Source organism: Amblyraja radiata, chromosome 31 (genome assembly GCF_010909765.2).
Source record: "Amblyraja radiata isolate CabotCenter1 chromosome 31, sAmbRad1.1.pri, whole genome shotgun sequence".
NCBI classification, from domain to species: domain Eukaryota; kingdom Metazoa; phylum Chordata; class Chondrichthyes; order Rajiformes; family Rajidae; genus Amblyraja; species Amblyraja radiata.
The window spans coordinates 19,211,585-19,232,883 of NC_045986.1; the positions used below are offsets into that span (position 1 = coordinate 19,211,585).

The window sequence follows — 21,299 nt, forward strand, 5'->3', positions numbered from 1 at the left end:
GTCCCATCTACAATAGTACCACCTGCCTGCGCTTGGCCCATATCCCTCCAAACCTGCCCTATCTTAAGGGGTTGGACAGGCTAGATGCAGGAAGATTGCTCCCGATGTTGGGGAAGTCCAGGACAAGGGGTCACCGCTTAAGGATAAGGGGGAAATCCTTTAAAACCGAGATGAGAATAACTTTTTTCACACAGTTGTGAATCTCTGGAACTCCCTGCCACAGAGGGTAGTCGAGGCCAGTTCATTGGCTATATTTAAGAGGGAGTTAGATGTGGCCCTTGTGGCTAAGGGGATCAGAGGGTATGGAGAGAAGGCAGGTACGGGATACTGAGTTGGATGATCAGCCATGATCATATTGAATGGCGGTGCAGGCTCGAAGGGCCGAATGGCCTACTCCTGCACCTAATTTCTAAGTTTCTATCCAGGTACCCGTCTAAATGCTTCTTAAATTTTGCACTAGTCCCTGCTTCAACTACCTCCTCTGGCAGTTAAGAACGGAAAAATATTAATGCTAAAATTCTGTCAGATCAGCTTTCTGATGTCCCATTCATCATTGTACAAGGAAGTACTATATGTACCAACTTTTAATTTCTCCTGCTGGCAAAGAAAAAAATTGCTATTATTAAGAGATGTCAGTTGTTAAGGCCAATTGTGGGAAGTATAGAGCAGCCACTGTATTAGAACAGTAGCCTCATGCTCTGAAGCAAGCTCTGTAACACAAAGTAGTCCTTAATTCAGCTATAATCTATAGGAGAGCAGTGGAAAACAGACCGATTCACAACATGTCTGCTTGAGCATTAAATTGTTTAGAAGGGAACTTTGTCCTGCACATCTGTTTACTCTCCAAAAAGCTGTTTCCTCCATTGCATCTCCCAGCCAAGGACACCACCGTCGTTGGACAAATTACAGATGGTGATGAGTCAGAGTATAGAAGTGAGATCGACCGATTGACCAAATGGTGCCAGCACTACAACCTGGCTCTTAATATCAGAAAAAAACAATGAACTGATTGTGGACTTTGGAAGAGGAAGGATGAGGACCCACAATCCTGTTTATATCAACGGTGGACAGAGTCAAAAACTTCAACTTCCTGGGCGTGCATATTTCCACAGATCTTTCCTGGACTCAGCATACTGATGCAATTATAAATAAAGCACATCAAAGCCTCTACTTCTTGTGAAGATTCGGTATGTCAAAGTGGATTCTCTTGAACTTCTACAGGTGTACAGTAGAGAGCATATTAACTGGTTGCATCATGGCCTGGTTCAGCAACTTGAATGTCCAGGAGTGGAAAAAACTGCAAAAAGTTATGAACTGCCCAGTCCATCACCGGCTCTGACCTTGAAGGGATTTATTGGAGTCACTGCTTCAAAAAGGCAGCCAGCATCATCACAGACCCACACCATTCTGGCCACACACTCATTTCACCACTGCCATCAGGAAGAAATATTGAGTATTTGTGTATAATATGTGTGTGTGTACTTGTGAGAATGTGTATATACACACTGAACTTTGTTTTTCTCTCGTTTATCATATTGTTTACAGTGTACTATGTTTACATATTCTGTTGTGCTGCGGCAAGTAAGAATTTTGTTGTTCTATCTGGGACATATGACAATAAAACACTCTTGACTCTTTCTTGGCTGCTAGATGACCAAAGCAGGGAACTATATATTCCAGGGTATTCAACATTTAGAAGAATAGGCAACAAAGTTAAAGCAAGTGGGGAAGCATTGTTAAGGGATGACATCAGTAGGAAAGGATTTTGGTTCAACAGATCAAAGACATTCCATGTAGCAGGATTGGACTGCTGAACTTTATTCCGATTAGTCTGTTAGGGTATCACGTTCCTCTGTCTATTGCATGATGCTTATGCGCATCAAACCAGCATTGATACCCTGGCTTCATTGTTACAATGGAAGATTCCAGATTGTGGTGATGAGGCAGCTGATGATTCGCACCACCTCATGGATGTCCAGTTTTGGACTACTAGATGCAAGTCTCTTCTATTTAGCATGATCATAGCACCACTCAATGTTGACTGGTGTTAAAAAGATGGTGGTTCATTGCTACCTTCAAAGGTGGCTCTAGGAAAGAGCATTAATGTTGGCTTGCCAGCATCATCAATAAACAAGGAAACAACTCACAAATTATTTACTTGGCAATCACTTGAAATATGATTGGAACTTTTATTCTCTCAAACATAAGGAGGGTTTGTCTTGGCTAAAACAATAATAGAGTTGCACAGTCCTAGTTGTCTACATGTGATAAGTGTGAATTTGATGGTATAGTTTAATAATTACCCAAAGCCAAATTTAACAATTTTGCAAAAGATTTATTGTAAAATGCTTTTCACATAGTGCAACGATGTCCCAGAAATTAAAAGCAATTGAATACATAATATCAACGTGGAAACAGCAACGGTCGACAAAGATGGTGCCTTTGTTCAACTCGGCATATTCCAAGCACAATTTTCTATCTTGATGGCCAACTGTGCCTGAAACCTCTGCATATTGGGGTGAAGGGTGGAGAAAGGATGGAAAACAAAATCAGTTAAAAAGAAACTAATCTAACTTCAAATACCTAAGAGTTTAAGGCAAGAGACAAAAAATTGCAATTTGTGCTCTTGACACTCCGAGGCGATGTCAGAAAACACTTCTTCACACAAACTTGGACTCAATCCTCTATAAAGTCCAAGAGTCACCCGAATTTTTTAAATTGTGACATTTGTTAAGCAAAGGTTTTAAGGATGAAGAACCAAAGGTGCGCCGGAAGGCTGCGTATGCAACCCCATACTATAGTTCCTATACATTCACAACAGTACCACCAAATTCTTCTTAACTTCATCTACAAGTTTACAGATCACATCACAGCTATGACTTGAATCTCAAACAACGAGGCAGAGTATAGGAAAGAGAGGTTAGTGGCATGGTGTCAGGCAAATAATCTCTTCCTAAATATCAGAAAAATGAAGAAACTGGTTATCGACTTTAGAAAATGGAGTGGAGTATACACTCCTGTCTTATCAGTGGTGGAGCGGGTTAAGTAATTCGTTCTTTGGTGTAAATACCACCACCAACTTCCCCTATTCCAACCAAATTGATGCTATGTTGAAGTAGGTTCACCAATGCTTCTACTTTTTCAAAAAGGCTGTGGAAATCCACCATATCTCAAATAACTCTTACCAATTTATTCAGATATATCATAAAAAGCCTAATCATATTGGAATATGTCACAATTTGGTAATGGCAAGTAAGTGTAGAGTTGTGACACTACCCAGTCCATCACGCAAACCACTCACACTCTGCACACCATCCACAATTCCCACTGCCCTGAGAAAGCAGCCAACATCTTCAAGGACCACCCAACCCTGTCATCCTCTCTTCTCTCCTCTCCTGTCGAGCAGAAGATATGAAAGTATGTTCCACCAGACGCAAGAAGATCTTCTTTAATGCTGTTATCAGACTCTTGAATGGTTCTTTCACAAGCTAAGATATATTCTTGGTCCCCAACAACTTTGTTGCACTTTTTTTTATCTTGCACTTTCCCTGCAGCTTTTTCACAACCTTGCATGTGTATATACTTATATGTGGTATGATATCCCTGGACAGCACACAGAACAAAGTTTTCACAGTATGTTGGTACACATGACAATGATAATTAGCTGAACCTAAAAGTAGGTGAAGGAATTTAACATGCAAGCTGGTTGTGATCAAATTGAATGTACAACTTGTCGAGAGATCTCCTGCATGTTCCAAAGTAGCAGCTTAAAGATTTATATGAATATTTTCGCAGACTTAAGTTAGTGGGTGCATTTATACCTTGATATCAGCAAGGCCATAAGCGAGCAATTGTTCTCTTAAACTGTGTCCGTGTTAAAATTGCGGCCTTGTATAATGTACTAAATGGCTACTCCTTTGCTCGTAGTATCATTTACATGAAACAACATCTAAAGATAGCAGCATATTTTAAAATGACCAAAAATTATTCGATGTTTGTGGCTGCACTGCGAAAACTGCATGTTGGCATGGTACAGCCACAGCTTCCTTTATGTTCTTCCTGCTGAGAGATAAACCTGGAGATGCCGCCAATGCAGCTGCAAGGCTGGGATTTTACTGCTGGATTGTTGGGACTAGCAGCAGTGCACTGTTACCTTTCTGATTTGCTTGTGAAGGACATGCTCTTGCTTCCTGCTGATTGACGATTCCTCTTTCCCGTTTTCTGAAGGAAAGAAAGATGTTTTGGAACAGTGTAAAGATAATTCATATATTTTATAAATATTTAAGTGTCTCCTAAAATGATCTGGAAATAGCAGGTGTCACACTAGGATAGAAATCAGTATCTAAGAGAAAGTTTTCAACAAATTTATATTAAGGTTTTCTAAACCAGTGATTAAATGCAAGTTTGACTACTGGTGATGAACTCGGAGATATAAAGTCAGAGCCATACAGCATGGTAAAGGCACGTCAGCTTAGGCGCCCATGCCAACCATTACATGCCTGTACACATCTAGCTCCTTCGCCCCTTTACCAGCATTTAGAACCTATCCTACTATGACTTGGTGATTCAAGTGCTTGACCAGATGTTTCTTATTATCTACCCCATCTATGCCTCTCATAACTTTGTATGTCTCCCGAAAACGCCATTGGTCAGTCTTCTCTTCTCCAAGAAAAACAGACGAAGCTTAAAATTCTGAGCCTTCAATGCATTTACAAGTGGCTCTTGAGGCTATTTGACAGGTTGGTTCAGGAAATATTTCCAAGCCATCTCAATCAACAGTAAATAAAGAAAATATTGCAGCTTTTAGCAGTGGTTTTACCTTAGTTTGAGGCATATCTGCTTGAAGGTTTGGATCAAACTGTGTTGATTCTTTAGACTTGCTTCCAGCTGAAAGGAAGGATAGTTATTGTAAAATACTTGAAGAAGGGTCTCGACCCGAAACGTCGCCTATTTCCTTCGCTCCATAGATGCTGCCTCACCCGCTGAGTTTCTCTAGCATTTTGTCTTCCTGCACATACTATAACATTGCCCGCAATGTTTGTTTATGTGTAGAAGCAGCTCTCACCCCACACACACCTCTGTTCCTGATGTTAGTTTCACTATACAAAATGGAGAAAGAACACTGGTTATACCCCTGTTCATTGTCCAAAATGGTTACTTTTCCATTTTAATTGACACCATGTTCCCAACGATTTCCTTCTGAACCGCCACAATTATATGATTCTGTGCACTGGAATTCCTAAAGACCAGTCATGGGAGGAAGCAGCAACATTCTATACACAATGATGATGCAAGATAATAATATACAAGGTGAACAAATATAACAAGATATGATCATTCACTTTTCAAATACATGCTCGACATTGCCAGATATAAGCTCACAAAGAAAGAAAACAAACCAGTAAGGATCAAGGCTTGTAATCAAAAGCAGAAATCCTTAAATTACTTTCCCTCTTATTGGATAAATGGCTATGACCAATCCTAATTCCTCTAGTGCTAATCCATTTGAAATAAAACAAGTTCGCATTGATCCTAGAGCATTCCTGACCCAGTGCAGACGAGAGAAAGCCAGTACCCATTGATTCAAAGGCCTTGCCTTTAAACAACTGAAACCAAATTAACAATGAACCGCACATTCATGATAGCCAATTTCTGTTTGTCCAATAAGTTAATGTCGTTAATGCCTAAAACTGCTTACCATTTGCCTGGATTATGTATTCAATATCTTCAAAATTATTGGAATCTGAACTTGATATTGCTAAATCATAGAGTGCTCACAGTGGAGCATTCTAGCTCAAAAATGTACAGGAGCACCAGATGAAGTTCCATCCAGTGAATGGGATTAGTTGATTAGAGAGCTGATTGGTGCTTTTGCACATAAATCATTGTTTTGCAATTCTTTCTACATAATTACAAACATTTTTTTAACCATAAAAGTATTAAACTGTATCAAGCCACAACAGACCTGCAAATACTTTAAAATCAGTCTTGCTATAATCGAATGGTTTGACATTTTTGGGATTTTTTGGCTTCTCATTTCCCAGTTTACGCTTCTTTTCCGGAGGTGTTGTTTCACCTCCTGGTCTGCGCTTTGCTTGTTCCCTCTTCACCATTTGCTGGTCTGCTGCCATCTGTGATATGGAGACACATGGTTAAGAAATTCAATATATGCAGATCCTAAGCCTGGTCCCAATCATTCAAAGTCTGCTCATATGGTATTGCATCATGTCGCAGCTGAACACAAAAATACCCCATAACCTTTTCTTTTTCAACATTTAACAAGATTGGCAAAAGGGCAAAGATCATTGACTTCTCCAACTTATGTTTACCTAGAACACAGCCTGGCAATAATTGTGGAATAAATTGGACTTAGTTTTGGACATGGAAACCCACCTGTCAAATTAGTGCCTACAAATGGCAGTAAAAGTGCTTGATACATTCTATACAAATCAATGAATGAGGCATCTTGAAGAAGAACAGAATCTATCATTGTTTGTTCAAATTAAAATTGGAATCCCAAATATTGAGGGTGTGATTGGAATGGACCAGTCGTTAGCAAGGGAAAAGGGATGAAAAGGAGAAGCACAATACAATGTCACACAATCTTTGTGTTCAAGAAAGACAAAACAGGTCAAACAAAAACAAATTGAAAGGAGAGTATAACAAGAGGGTGATCAAGGACAGGGAGCAAGGCTATATTGTGGATGACCCACCTAAACTGGGGAGCAGGTAAAACTGATAATGGAACAATGAATACTGGACACAACAAGAAGAATCTGTACCAGGACAGGGCCATTAAATTTAGAAACAATGGCTTTATACTGGAATATGTTAAGCGACCGAAATTGTGACAAAGGTATAACAACAGAATAAACGATAGAGGCTCCACAAGCATTTGCCAAGAGAACCTCTGAACTTTATGGAAGCATTCTGTACACAGGACACAATTTGTTTCTTTATTTCTTTCTTTGAGAGGCGAGTTAGCCACCTAACTCTCCTGTACCCCACACAAAGTGTGCTCTCTTGATGAGTGGCCAGATTGGTTGTGATCTTTAGGATTTTTGGGCTTCAGCTTTTTATTTTAGGAAGTTTACTGATAAGTATAATGTGAACGGAACAGCCATTCATTTCATAATTATACTACATCGTACAATACTCCTTCCAAAGGTCTTGATACCGTGGTTATCTTTAATTAGAAATTTACAATAGCAAAACATGGAAACATTCCAAATCTATCAATCAAAAACTGATGACAAACCTTATACAGATCAAAGGATAAAGTTTGGATGAATATGTTGATTTTAAAACTGGTAGAGGCAGAGGGGTCTTGGAAGGCAGATCAGGGCACCTCCAATCTAAGTTCATTACTCTCTGCAAGAAATTTCCACCTACAGTAAAACTCCTACCATTGACGATCAGAATTGGAGTGAAATCTTACCCAATTCCACTGCATTTCCAACTCGCTGTTCCAAGCCTTCTGCACTGTTCCGAGGCTCAAAATAAGTTTGAGAAACAGCATCTCACCTTTGGCATTCAAAATCAAGTTTAATAATTGCAGGTATCTGCAGGTTTGCATCGTAGCAAAATTGACTGACCAGTTGTTAGGTTGTCCATCTGTTACATCAACTCAACTTTTCTCTCTCTTCAGAATTCTTCTTTCAGATTCAGGACCAGAAAATGCTCTGACCTGCATTTCACTGTTCTGGTATCCCTTTCTTTGTTTTCTCACTTTGCTACTACCCTTAGTAACCAACAAACATGGGAATCACATGGACAACCCTGACCTCACCCAGAGATAATCCATCTGTAAGTTTAACTTGTTTTCTCACCTTCCCAGTTCCAATGAAGGATCTTCAATTTGAAACGTTAATTCCATTTTTCCCCACAGATACTGCCAGACATACTGAGTGTTTGCAGCATTTTATTTTTTTATTTCAGGTTTCCAAGATTTGCAAGTGCGTTACTTTCGCTCCCAGCCTTGGTGCATCAACATATTTTATCCTTTTCTTTCTTAACTTGCAAGAGCACTTTACAACAAACTATTTGGTAATTTTATAAATAACATTCTGGTTGGGATAATGGGACAGCCATTTCATTGCTCTGAAATGACTCGTCACCCACTTTACTCTGCAGCGTGGAGTCTGGCTCAATCTCTGGCTAGGGAGCCTGGCTCTCAACACTTGACAGTGGCCCAGTGCAGCACAGTCTGACTGACAAATATTCAGCAAACATTAAATAACCTTTTCTCTTTAAAGCATAGCCATACATTAAATATTAGTCATTAAACTTATACAAACGATAACAATGGAACAGTGCCTCATACACTATCATGAACCTGTTTTGTGGCACAATCTCTTTTATTTCAGATGTTGCTTAATTTATGTTCTAGTGTATTTTCTTAGTCTATGTGCCTGAGAGTCAGCTGCAAGCAAGGTTTCCATTGTACCTGTATTTCAAAGTACATGTCCATGACAATAAACTCATCATATGCATGTGGACGTAGAACTGCCAAGCTTGTGCTGGTTTACTTGGGCAAAAGCTCAGGATCAGATTTGCCAGACTGAGCACTGGGACGTATGCGGAAGATCAAACAGTCCAATTCACAGGGGAAGCTGGCAGCAGGCATGGCCAATGCCACTACTGTGTCAAACCAAGGCCAGCACTAGTCAACAGGGCTCTTGCAGGGATAAACAATTTTAAGGTCCAGTGGACAGGGCTGATGTTGGGCAGACTTCCGCAAAGTTAATTTCCCCTTTTCTCAGCAGGAAATCTGTAACTGCACATTCTCCGAGACAGCCATCACTTCTTGATGAGCGGAAACTGGAATGCTAAGTCTAATCCAACAAGGGCCACCTGCAAATATCTCTACCCTTGCAGAAATGCCTGGCTTTATGTCATAATTTTCCTCTGTGTTCTTAGGTGGTCAAGAAGTACGAGGAGGTGGTAAACAGAACAACAAATGTCCTCCCAGATTCCACCATATGCCTGGCATTACTAAAATGTCTACATTATAACAAGTTGTATCTTCTGGTTTATTCAATCTGTACCATTTAAATTAGACTCAAAGTTCTCATCTCACTTACAGCAGCCTGCTGTCTGACTGAGGGGATATCTTGCACTGCAGCAACATAATCCTGTTCTTCCTGCTGTCGGTCAACTGAAAGACAAGACATAACTCATTAAAATACTGTAACTCAGAACATGCTATACAAGGGGTCCTCGATATAATAAAATGCCCCTAAAAACCTGTTTTATTCAATAGATTCGTACGCATGTAAATAACCATAAATTAGAGATGTCTGTGCATTGATAGAGCTGGATTTGGAAAAAGCCCATCACAATACTCCAAATCTGAATCAAGAACAAGATTGAACTAGAATTTAAATACAACCAGTTAAAAACTAAGGTCGGGAAGTTATCATTTAGAACTTTAAAAAAAATGCGATCCCTCCCACCTGTTCCACAATTTAAAACAATCATGGCTGATCTTTTACCTCAGCATAATCTTCCTGCACTAATTGCAAACCCTTCATTTATAAAAATCAGATAATCTCTGGGTGAATAAATTGGTTTACTTCTCTTAACCCCTTATTTTATGACCGCGTCTGGTTGTAGACATCTAATCCAGAAGGAAAAACATCCCTGCATCAAACTTGATAAATTCTGTATGATTCATTCTTGCCCATTCACATTGCCTATTTATATACTTCAGAATATCTTTGCACCCTTCACACAACTTAAACTGCCTTCTAGTTTTAGATCATCAGCCAGCTTGGATATCTTGCACTTGGTCTCCTGATCTAAATCAATTATATAAATTGTGAATGTCTGGGGCAACCCACTGGTCACAGGCTCCAATCTGATAATGATCTCTTTATATTTATTCTTTACTGCCTGCTAACTAATCCTTGTCAAAGACAGACAAAAACTCAGGACAGGCAGCATCTCTGGAGAGAAGGAATGGGTGACATTTCTGGACGAAACCCTTCTTCAAACTGAAGATTATGCTAGCTATAAATTTATTAAATATTATCCCACCCATAAATGCATGTTGACTTTGTCCGTGTTTTTATTTCACATGGGTAACATTTGCACAGGAAGATTCCAGCCATAAGGTGAGCTGCTCTGCAATTCCCCATTTTTAAAAATCTTTTTTTTAACTACATTTACAATACAAAAAAAATAAATGTCCCTTGCAGCTATCCTCTGCAATGTCTCCACCAGCAGATATAAGGTCATAAGGAATAGTAGAATTAGGCCATTCGGTCCATCAAGTCTACCCCGCCATTCAATCATGGCTGATCTAACCCCATTCTCCTGCCTTCTCCCCATAACCTCGGACACCTGTAACTATTAGAAAGCTGACAGGCAAATGAAGTTGTTATACAAAAAAGGGGCTCAAAGAATGTCTACTTCTGTCATCAAGGAAGACCATGCATGATTTACTCCCAAGATGTGAATTCAAACACAAATATAACCTGTGACTACCGTATGTTGGTGTACACATACAGTCAACTACTCCATTCATCAGGTTTCACAAAATAATCCAACTGACCATAAGACATTACATGGAGTTGACAGGCATATGTAATGCGCAAAGTAAAGGCGTTGCTTATAACCTGCAGGCTTTGGAGTTTCTTTCACTTTTGGGGTTTTCTCTTGTTGCTTGACTTCCTTCTGTAAGCATTCCTGGCTTAGCAACTTCCACCTGTTACTCACCTGAAATGATACAAGTGTGAAATATAATACCCTCACACACACCTTCACACACACACACCTTCTCACACACACACATATATATATTTACTTCAATGATAGACCAATATGGAGAAGCAATTCCCATTGAACACTCCTGGTCATCAATTCAAATAACTAGGCCAGTATCGGATTTCTGATATAGCATATAATCCTTAAATGGGTGCACATAAACAGTTATCCACAATCAGCTTCGTGGTTTTGTGGAAAATTAACCCAAAACACAGTAATATTCCTGACCCCAGCTACAGACTGATTAATATTTATTATAAACGCAGGAAACATTGGGAAAACTGTAGATGGAATTGCTCAATTCATATACCATGTGTTGTTTGTAGATCCATGCTGCAGATCACGGCCTACATGCAAACCTGACCTTCTGACCCATAGGTCCCAGAATGTAACCTGCACCAAAGCGAAGGAAGCTTATTCCTCTCGCCATTTCATCAAAATCATCGCAGCATTTTGTTTTTTGCTTTAAATTACAAACAGTATTAATGTTTCCAAAATTTATTTAAACAGTGCTTGTGCCTTGCAGCATCAGCAGATGAATTTCAATTTTCAATTTTTCAATTTCAAAGCACTTTATTCGTCCCCGAGGGGCAATTTAAAAGGGCGCATTACAGTAGCTTTTTAAAAAACAAAAAGGGATACAATCAACAAACATAAGCAGCACGCATACTGCACAATTAACCAACACCCGCATTTCACAGACACACTGCACAAATCACATAACACACACCCCACATCAACATTCAACACATAGTAATAGTTTTTAAAGTGCTTCCTTATTGCTTCAATTAAAAAGTGCATATATAAGGTTATTATTTCATTTCATATGTTCATGAGTCAATGATCAGCATTAAGAAGCTGGACAGCCCTTGGGATGAAGGTTGCCTTCCTCCTCTGTGTCCGGCAACCCGGACAGCGGAGTCTGCGTCCTGAGGGGAGCCACTCAAACTCAGGAAACAGGATGTGAGAGGGGTCCTGAAGAATCCTGCTTGTTAACTTTACAGACTGTTGGTCGCATAGGGCAGTGAGAGTTCGGACGGGCTGCTCAATGATTTTTGAGCAGACCTTGACCACATTCAACAGGCGGTTTCTGTTTTGCAGGGTGATGGAGTGGAACCAGCTAGTGAAAGAGAAGGTTATTACATTTTCAATGAATGCGTAGTAGAATGTGGTGAGAATGTCTTTGTTAATCCCAAATGACTTCAGCTTCCTGAGTAGGTACTGTCTCTGATGGCACTTTTTAAGGATTTCCTCTGTGTTAGAGGAAAACCTTAGCAGGTTGTCGAAGGCTGTTCCCAGGTATTTGTATACCTCCACTATCTCCACTGGCTCCTGCTGGATGATAGTGGTGGCTGCCTCAGCCATCTGTCTCTGTTGGGGGGAAAAGGTCACAATCATGTCCTTGGTTTTGCTTATATTTAGCTCAAGACAAGACTTTTCACACCATACTATAAAGTCCTGCAGGGCTGAGCTGTGATGTTGTGTATGGCTGGGAAACAGAGACAGGAGGACTGTGTCATCAGCAAATTTTACAAAGTGGCAGTTTGGCTGGGTGGATCTGCAGTCATCAGTGTAGAGAATGAAGAGAAGTGGGGAGAGGACACAGCCTTGTGGAGAGCCAGTGAAGGTGAAGAGGGTGTCGGACAAGGTGTGGTTCACCAACACCCTCTGTGATCTGTTGGTGAGGAAGTCTATAACAAAGTGAGTTGGTGGTTGAGGTGGAAACGGGTGATGAGCTTCTCAGCCAAAATATGTGGCTGCATGGTGTTGAATGCTGATGAGAAGTCTGCAAACAGAAGTCTGGCTGTGGTCTTGGGGATTTCCAGATGCTTATGGATGGTGTTTAAGATGAATATTTTTGCGTCATCGACACCCCTGCCAGTCTGGTAAGCTGGTAATGAATTGCATTAAGTTAGTCTTCGGTTCCATGAATGAGAATTTGGGGAGCAATTTACCAACATCCATTAAAGTGCCCGTGATACTTACTTCGTATATCTTGGTGGAAGGATCAAACTTGGCTGCTTGAGAGATGTATGCGTTACTATCCTCATAAGGCAAGTACTAAAAACAGAAAACCATTGAAGCTGTTTTAGGAAACTCAAAAAATAAAATATTTTTCAGATAAAATGTTAACTTTAGGGGGAAAACAAAAATCATGCATTCATCAGTATGTGAGTGCCTGGTTTGTCTATGCGCCTCGCTTCAAAATTGGAGTACTTGCTGGATATTTGTGTTGGCAGTATAAATGGAGGCCTATGTGATTTCTTACCTCTGCCTCCAGCACCTCCTTAAGAATGTAGTTTCTTCCTGCAGATGTCAACATTTTCCATAACATGTAATGATATTAGTGCCTGTGTTAGCAATAAGTTAGCTGTAAGTTTTCTTATCAGATTTCCTTGGTAATTTGTTGGCATTTTGCAAACTATTTTCCATTTTATTCGTAACTGATTAAACCATCGTTCAAGTTACGACATCAACAAGAGATTTGAGAAGACACAAAGCAACAGCAGACAATTGAACCCTTCTACGTGAAGGGACTCACAGAATGATTGAGATTATAGATGGTGTAGGGGGTTGCACATGAAGCTTCAAATCCATTTCATCAGCATTGCCTAAAAGTCCTATTGACATATGTACATGAGTCTTCCAGTAAAAGTAAAGTTGGATATATTTTCATGGAACTGGTCTGATTTACAAAACGTGGCGACACCCCAGGAACATTTCTTTATATTTTGTTAACCTCATTAGAAAATATAACTGTATAATATATTAGAAATTGGAGAAAGCCATCTTTGAAATTAATACTTGCATCAGCAATAAGGCAAAAGGAATATTTCTACCACAAATATTTGCATTGTCTTGCTCTTTTGGAAGTGGTAGTTGCAATGAAGAATCATAAGAACAACATGGGAAAAGAGGAGCAGGAAACTACCACTTGGCTACGTTCAACATGATCATGCCTGATCTGCCCCAGGCCTCATCTCTTCTGTGTCTTTTCTCCATTGCCCTCAATACCGTTTCAAAAATTTAGGAAATTGAATCACTAATCTGTTCCGCTATCCTGTGGAACACCAGGCTGTTCCACCACTCAATTAGATCAGGGTGTTGTGTATCTGATTGTTGTTTGCCTACTTTACCTCCATATCTTTATGCATTCCTTACTGAAAAACAGTCTTAAAAGTTCCAACTCTGCACCATCGAAAGTGTTTTGATAGAAATATAACTCACCATTACTGTATATTAAAATGCACTTCCAATTGCTCATTCTAGTCTTTTTTCCAATTTTCAAATCATATGCCTATATTCTTGATTCTACAGATTGAGGAAATGCATTCTCCATATTTACCTCTGTGAATTCCTTTACCAATTAAAATATTTAAACCTCCTACAGTCATTTCATTCAACATGTCCCCTGAAATATGGCACCTTCAGCAATGTATTATTCCCTCAGCACTGCACAGAATGTGTCAGAATATCCTGCTTTATCGTCCTACTGCGGGAACAGAAACCAAACCTTTTGCATCTAGAGATAAACATGTTGGTGATTGAGCTAAGTTGACCTCAGAAGAAAAAAATGGATTTAATGAAGCAAATGAGCTCTCCCCATTAAGTCCTTTCTCATGTACAACGGATAGAGAAGCAAGACAGGTGTGTTTAGTTTAGAGATACAACAGGGAAAACAGGCCCTTCGGCCCACCAAGTCCCACCGCAGACCAGCGATCCCCGCACATTTGCACTATCCTACACACACTAATGACATTTTACACTTTTACCAAGCCAATTAGCCTACAAACCTGTACTACTTTGGAGTGTGGGAGGAAACTGGAGAAAACCCACGCAAGCCACAAACTCCATACAGACAAGCATTTGCAGTCAGGATCGAATCTGCTGGTGCTGAATACAGCAACTCTACCACTGCGCCACCGTGCTATCCTGAGGATTAGATTACCCATCCAGAGGTCTAGATAACGTATCTACTGTATCTACTGATCAAGAGACATGTAATCAAATTATATGATCATTGTTAAGGAATTTAATTTTCAGCAACAAGATGAGTGGGGAGAAGGCCTGCACTGATTGTTTGTAAAGTACACCTGGTTCATTAATATCCTTCAGGGGAGGACTACTTTCTGCTCAAGGTGTACTCTGAAGAAGGGGTCTGAATGTTTGAAGAAGGGTCTCGACCCAAAACGTCGCCTATTTATTATCCTTATAGACCAATTGCATTCTGAAATGTTAATTTAGTTCAAGGGATATTAAATAGAGCCAATAAATGGTCAGCCTTGGCAGTAATGTCTACATTTGTCTAAAAATAGACAAAACACTAAAAAATTGAGTGACACGGCTTACCATTTTAAAAGGATTTTCAAACGATTCCAAAATAACTTTTGCTTTCTGTTGTGCTCCTGTCCATGTTTCACATTCCTTTTTATTCGAAACATTATCCTGTAGAAAAAGATGAACACCTAATCTACATAAATATATCTCAGAGCCAAGCCAAGTGGTTTAAAGCAGTTATTTTGGACACTTTTGGCATTGAGATCAATGACGCGTAACCTAATGGGAAACAAAAACCGAATTTATAGGTTGTGAAGTACAAGATTGCCAGACTGCACAGCACCACTAAATGTTAAAAGAAAAAGTATTGAAAAAACCGCACCGCAAGTTAATCCTTGCAATTAGACAACTTGATGACAGGATTGAAGAATGGAGTTTAATATATTCTCAAAACACTCCCTTGGCTCAGATGTGAAAAAAACCACCATGCAATATAGAAGTGAGCCATGCCCAGTATCTTTCAGCTGAAGTAGTCTAACCCTGTATCTTCCCAAACAGTGACCAGTTACCTGCAGAAAATTGCCTGCATGCATGGATATTGGATGACAACATCCATCAAGACATTTATAGTTTTGCAACATTTTCTGTTCGGAAAGTTTTATCCCAGCATAAAACAGCAATTTCAAGGAAATGCAATGGTGGAAGTCAGGGAAAGCACATGCAAATGACTCCAGCCCTATTATCCTTCCTTTAGTTTCTACCAACTCTAACAAGGTAAACAATAAACATCTTAACAAGAAGACATTGAGAGGATTTGAAAAAAACTTGATCAGTTGATTAATTCAGAACCAAAGTACTCTGCGTAAAACTAATTGTTTAATCAGCAACTGGAACCCACTAAAGGTTGCAGCAAATTCTTCCACATCACTACACAGTATAGACTAGTAACAAGTGCAAATGTAAAATAAATGTACCTACATCAAATATGGTGATGATTGCTTTGGTGGCACTGAGCGACAAGGTCTCATTGTCATTCAAATCTGGAAATAATTTACTGGTTTTCATCAGTGGTACTGAAAATAAGTGTAGGATACATTGATTATTTTCACACTGTTCATGAAGCAAATAGAGAAAAAAAATCCCATCTACTTTATGGTAACATGATATATTTTAAACAAGTTTGTTTGAATATGAATGAAAATGCCTGCAAAAGCACAATAGAAGACTTTCAAAAGACATTTAGACAGATATAGATTGGTATTGAGAGATGTGGGAAAAATTAAGGCAAATGGGACTAGCCCAGAGTGCCGACTTGTTCTGCATGGGCACGGTGGACTGAAGCTTATGTTTCCATGCTCTACTGCTCTGTGGTTCTATAACTTCATCGGATGTTTCGGGAGTGTGGAGTACTGACACAAGGAAAGATACTGGTGAAGGGTGTTCTTTCTTTTGAACAATCTTGGGAAGCAGTGGCAGAAGATGATATAAGCCAGAGCTACGCACCATCTCGAGCTCTGAACAGCTATTCCCAATTCCAATTGTTTATTTATAAATCCAAATGAAACAATGTCTGGTTGGGAGAGAGTGCATATTCCCTATATCCTTAGATCCGATTAGATGCCATGATAGCTAATTGGTTGAGATACACCAAGCACAAAATATCACGTGTAAATGCTAATTGTGCCTTTCAAAATAGCACTTTCCAAACTTTTAGTCGAACCAATTATAGGACTACTAAAGCAATTAAACAAAGCTCAAATGAATTATTTTAATCATTTTTTGCTCTCCTATTCATTCATGTAACTTTGGCAACCTTGACAAATGGTTCATAGTACTGCAAGGACTCCAATACAATTGGTTGGAAAATACGTTATTGGGGGAAAAAACTGCAAATACATATGTCTTATTTCAAATACCTTTCAATAAATCAGCCTAAGATCTTCATTTGTCTGTTATATGACAAGTTATCAACACCACTTGTATATAGTCATTGGCATTATGAAGCCAAAGGTTAATAAGACCATCCTGTAAAATACAGGATGTAAGGATGCAGGCCAGAAGATTTAGAACAGAGTAAGGGTTTTGAATTCCTCCGTCTGTGCACTAACTCATACTTACACCTGAAATCCGGCACTAACTCACTGGATGGGATGACCTGTTCACATGTGGAGATACTATTATAATACAAATCCCCCTTGGTGCTATGGCAACCATAATAAATTTATAACTTATTAAAACATCCAACCATTGTGCTATCACAATAAATTAAGCCCTTTAATGTGAAGAGTATTAAAATGTCAGTACACTAAAGTAATTTGACATCAGGTCATCACAGCAGAAGTCTAAAGCTCAGAAGAGAAATGTGTTTCCAACCCTTATTTCGTTTATGGTTTTTTTAAAAGAGCAGGTCCTTTCTCGGCTACAGTGCATTGGTAACTTCTCCAGAGAAGAACATTGGTTCTAATCTTGAAGATGTTGATATCACTGCATGATCTTGAAGCAGAAATTTGGTGTGGTCCTCCGGATTAATGAATCAGATAATTGAATTAATGATATTTTATTGTCACATGTACCTAGGTACAGTCCAATGCTTTGTTTTGCATACAATCTAGGCAGTATACCAGTGTCGTCGCGCATCTGGTGCCGACAAAGTTACAAAGTACCGAACAGTCCCATCTATTGCCTGCAGATGCACATTCACGATTCAAAAGGCCATTCAGTCCAACATATCTGTATCAGTCAACAACGGATAATGCAGCCTAGTCCTGCTACCCAACACAACATCTACAACCTGGCAGATCAGGGCTCTTCTTGTACACAACTGAGTACTTTATAATGTAGCAATAGTTTCTGCCTTCACCAGCGTTTAAGGTAATGAGTTCCAGATCCTGACTGCGGTCAGAGTAAAGATAGTTTTCCTCATCTTCCCACTAATCTTTCTGTCAATTACTTTAAATCTATGCTCATAAAGACTCCTTCGCTCCCACAAATACTCTCTCAAATGCACCAGGGTTGAAGAGCCAATTTTCTGCAATTAAATTTGTCAGGTGGCCAAAGGTCAATGAAGTAATAATCCAGTATTTTTATGATCAATCAATTTCAGAATAAACGATCATCTTTTGGAGTGATACTGAACTATTTATTTTCTATCATGGTAATATTTTACATTTCTCAATAGAAGTGAATTTTGAAAAAAATGCAGCATTTTGACACATGCACGCTTACATACATTGACATTTTCCACACATCCCAGTATACTTGGTATAGAATTCAATTGGGGATTGGGGACCTTGGAAATGAGATTGCCGTGAAATAGTTATTACAGAAATAGGGGCACACAACGATATCCAAAAAATACTGGGAAAAGAATAAAAGACAACAAGCTGGGGAACGGTGGGTAATTGAGAATAAGGGGGGGGGGGGGGGGGGGGGGAACAATTTTGAAAACCTGGTCAATTTATAAATGAATGCCTGCTGATCAAATATGGTATGTTTTTTATTACAACCCTGACAAATCATCTTTCCAAGAAAAGCTGAATAAGCCAATAATGTAGTAACAAATATAAAAATATCCACAAGCCTCAACCTACCTGAGCCATGAGTAACCTGCACTTCATCTGAGAGGTGGGAAATATCATGAGGTCCAAAGAGCACATTCTCAGCTTTCTTCAAAACAAAATGAGCACAATCTAAATATGGCAGTATTCCCCTTTTCAGGGCTGATCTACCAATCAGGTCAATATTATTTCACTGAATTATACACTGAAGAAATTATATTTACTCAATAAAATAAAGTATTACACCGTTCTTAGCAAATGGAAGACAGAGAATATATTTTCCATAGATTTTTTTTTATTACTTGAGTGTATCACCATGGAAGTACCCAAGTAGTAATTGAGTGTCAAATAGTTAAATACTTACATCTGTCTTTACTAACGGGCATGTCTTCTGCGGCAATGGTGTTGATTCTGTCTGGAGGGAAAAGTATTAGAAGTGAAGCGCTTTCTGAATTTTTTTCAACTTAATACTGATGCAGAGTACAGACCAACTGCAATCAACCCAAAATGTGTGACAGTTTACACTAATATTTGGAAGTCCTACACTTTGAAACCACTGATCTGAACAGGAGACTCAGGGCACCAGTGGATCACAAAAATGCAAATTATCTCCCAATACCCCCTAAAAACCTTATGCTGATCAAACTAAAGTGAATAGCCAGTTCTCTCTTTTCAGAACTCAGTTATATCTGATAGTTTCAGGAACAGCTTCCAGTTTGTAACTTGCTCCCTATATATGCAATTTGATCAAATGGAGGACATATTACATACGGTGGACATAAAATCTGGTTATTACCTTAAGAAGAGGCATATCTCGTCCCTGTTGGACGAGGAGATGCAGTTCATTGACCTGCTGACGAATGAGTGGAGGAACAGGGTTGCAGCAAGCTATGATCCCCTGAGACTCTCTGGGGATAAAAGGGAATTCACATTAATCCTGAGTTTGAAGAATTCTATTATGTCAGAATATTTTACAAATGATTTTACAATACAACCAGTCAATCTACCCATCACCAACCAAATCCACTCACCAAACACTGTGAAGGAAAATCTATCGAACAGTCTAGACCATACAATTTTTCACTGAATACAGAACAACAAATCAACCCTTAGCCATCTTAAATCTCATTGCCATGGAACAGATTATGTGGCAAAGAACAACTATGCCAACTATTTCCAATGGGAAGACACAAAACTATCCTGGACTCCCATGTTTTATACTCACTCCTATCCAGTGTTATAGAAGTTCAAGTTAGAGACATTCTGAAACACAAATGTGCAGGGCAGCTACAATACAGAACAAATGCTCAGGTTTGCCAAGGGAGCAGAGTTACAAGTAGGATGCTGATACTAAAAGCCCTGTCCCACGGTACGAGTTCGTTCCAAGAGCTCTCCCGAGTTTAAAAAAAAATCTAACACGTGGTAAGCACGGAGAATGAATGTAGCGGGTATGTCTCTTAGCAGCTCGTAACGCTAATTGCAGGTACTCGGGAAGACTCGCTAAATGCAGGTAAGCACGGGAAGACTCGTGAAGATTTTTCAACATGTTGAAAAATGTCCACGAGATCCCCGAGTACCGACGAGTGGCCATTACTGTAAATCTCCGAGTTCGAATCAGGGCAAACACGGGAGAGCACTTGGAATGAACTCGTACCGTGGGACAGGACTTTAAGTGGAAATTCCATTGGATTTTAGTTTTCTTTGAGATACAAGAAAAAAAATCAGCCTTAAAGCACTTAAAGGTGTAGATAGTATCATCATCGGGCCATGTGCAGGACACCGAAAGATTTTAATTCTTTTCCGGGGTCAGAAAAAGAGATGTCTTGAGAATGCCGTGAGAAATTTGAATATAAATTCCAATATAAATTCCAGAGTTCAGCATCTGCAGTTGATGTGCCTCCATTACTCTTTCAGCTTCATTAAACAAATTATAATTCTATTTCATTACTGGCAAAAGGTACTTCAGTTAGTTTTTATCTTATAGATCTGTGAAACAAATGGACAAAAGTTTTGCAACGCAAAGTTATTTTTCACATCTATTATTTTCCATCTACATTTCACGCTGCCTCAGCAAGGCCACCAGCATAATGAAGAACGAGTCTCACCCTAATCACTCCCTCTTCTCGCTGCTCCCATTAGGCAAATACAGAAGTGTGAAAGGGTGTACCTCCAGTTTCTGGGGCAGTTTCTTGCCAGCTGTTATCAGATAACTGAACCATCCTTTCACCAACTAGAGTGGTCCTGACCTACCATCTACCACATTCAAGACCCTCAGACTATCTTTAATTGGACATGACTGGACTTTATCTTGCTCAAAACATTATTCCCTTTTTCTTATATTAGTACACTATCAACGGCTTGATTGTCATCATGTAGTCTTTCCGCTGACTGGGTAGCACACGACAAAAAAGCTTTTCACTGTACCCCAGTGTATGTGACAATAAACTCAGCTCAAACTAAACAAAATCAATGTGTTTCAGTTGACTGAATATTACACGTTGTTTGATAAATGTTGACAAGTTAAGGATCTGTTTTATGCTGAAAAGCTGGTGAAACAAGATTTAATTCTGCCCTTCGGGAATTTTTGGGGAATGAAGGATTTATAAATGAGGTTAATTGTATTTGTTTTATTATTTGGCTCTCTATTGCACTCCCATAAAACAACAGCAGAAAGATGGAGGCATCATGTAACAGGAA

The 21,299-nt window shown here is 39.3% G+C and overlaps 1 protein-coding gene across 1 annotated transcript in view; it reads right to left on the reverse strand.

Annotated features, from left to right (window-relative positions):
• Positions 1 to 2,314: 2,314 nt before the first annotated feature.
• Positions 2,315 to 21,299, reverse strand: part of exosc10 (exosome component 10) — a 45,053-nt gene continuing 26,068 nt past the window's right edge. The window contains exons 14-25 of the mRNA XM_033048006.1: positions 19,399 to 19,510; positions 18,967 to 19,017; positions 18,636 to 18,711; positions 16,024 to 16,118; positions 15,118 to 15,213; positions 12,754 to 12,828; positions 10,620 to 10,719; positions 9,084 to 9,157; positions 5,966 to 6,131; positions 4,820 to 4,887; positions 4,154 to 4,221; positions 2,315 to 2,506 (exon numbers count right to left, since the gene is read on the reverse strand). Coding sequence (XP_032903897.1) covers positions 2,476 to 2,506; positions 4,154 to 4,221; positions 4,820 to 4,887; positions 5,966 to 6,131; positions 9,084 to 9,157; positions 10,620 to 10,719; positions 12,754 to 12,828; positions 15,118 to 15,213; positions 16,024 to 16,118; positions 18,636 to 18,711; positions 18,967 to 19,017; positions 19,399 to 19,510 — 1,012 coding nt within the window. The 3' untranslated portion in view covers positions 2,315 to 2,475. The remainder of the gene's footprint in view (positions 2,507 to 4,153; positions 4,222 to 4,819; positions 4,888 to 5,965; positions 6,132 to 9,083; positions 9,158 to 10,619; positions 10,720 to 12,753; positions 12,829 to 15,117; positions 15,214 to 16,023; positions 16,119 to 18,635; positions 18,712 to 18,966; positions 19,018 to 19,398; positions 19,511 to 21,299) is intronic.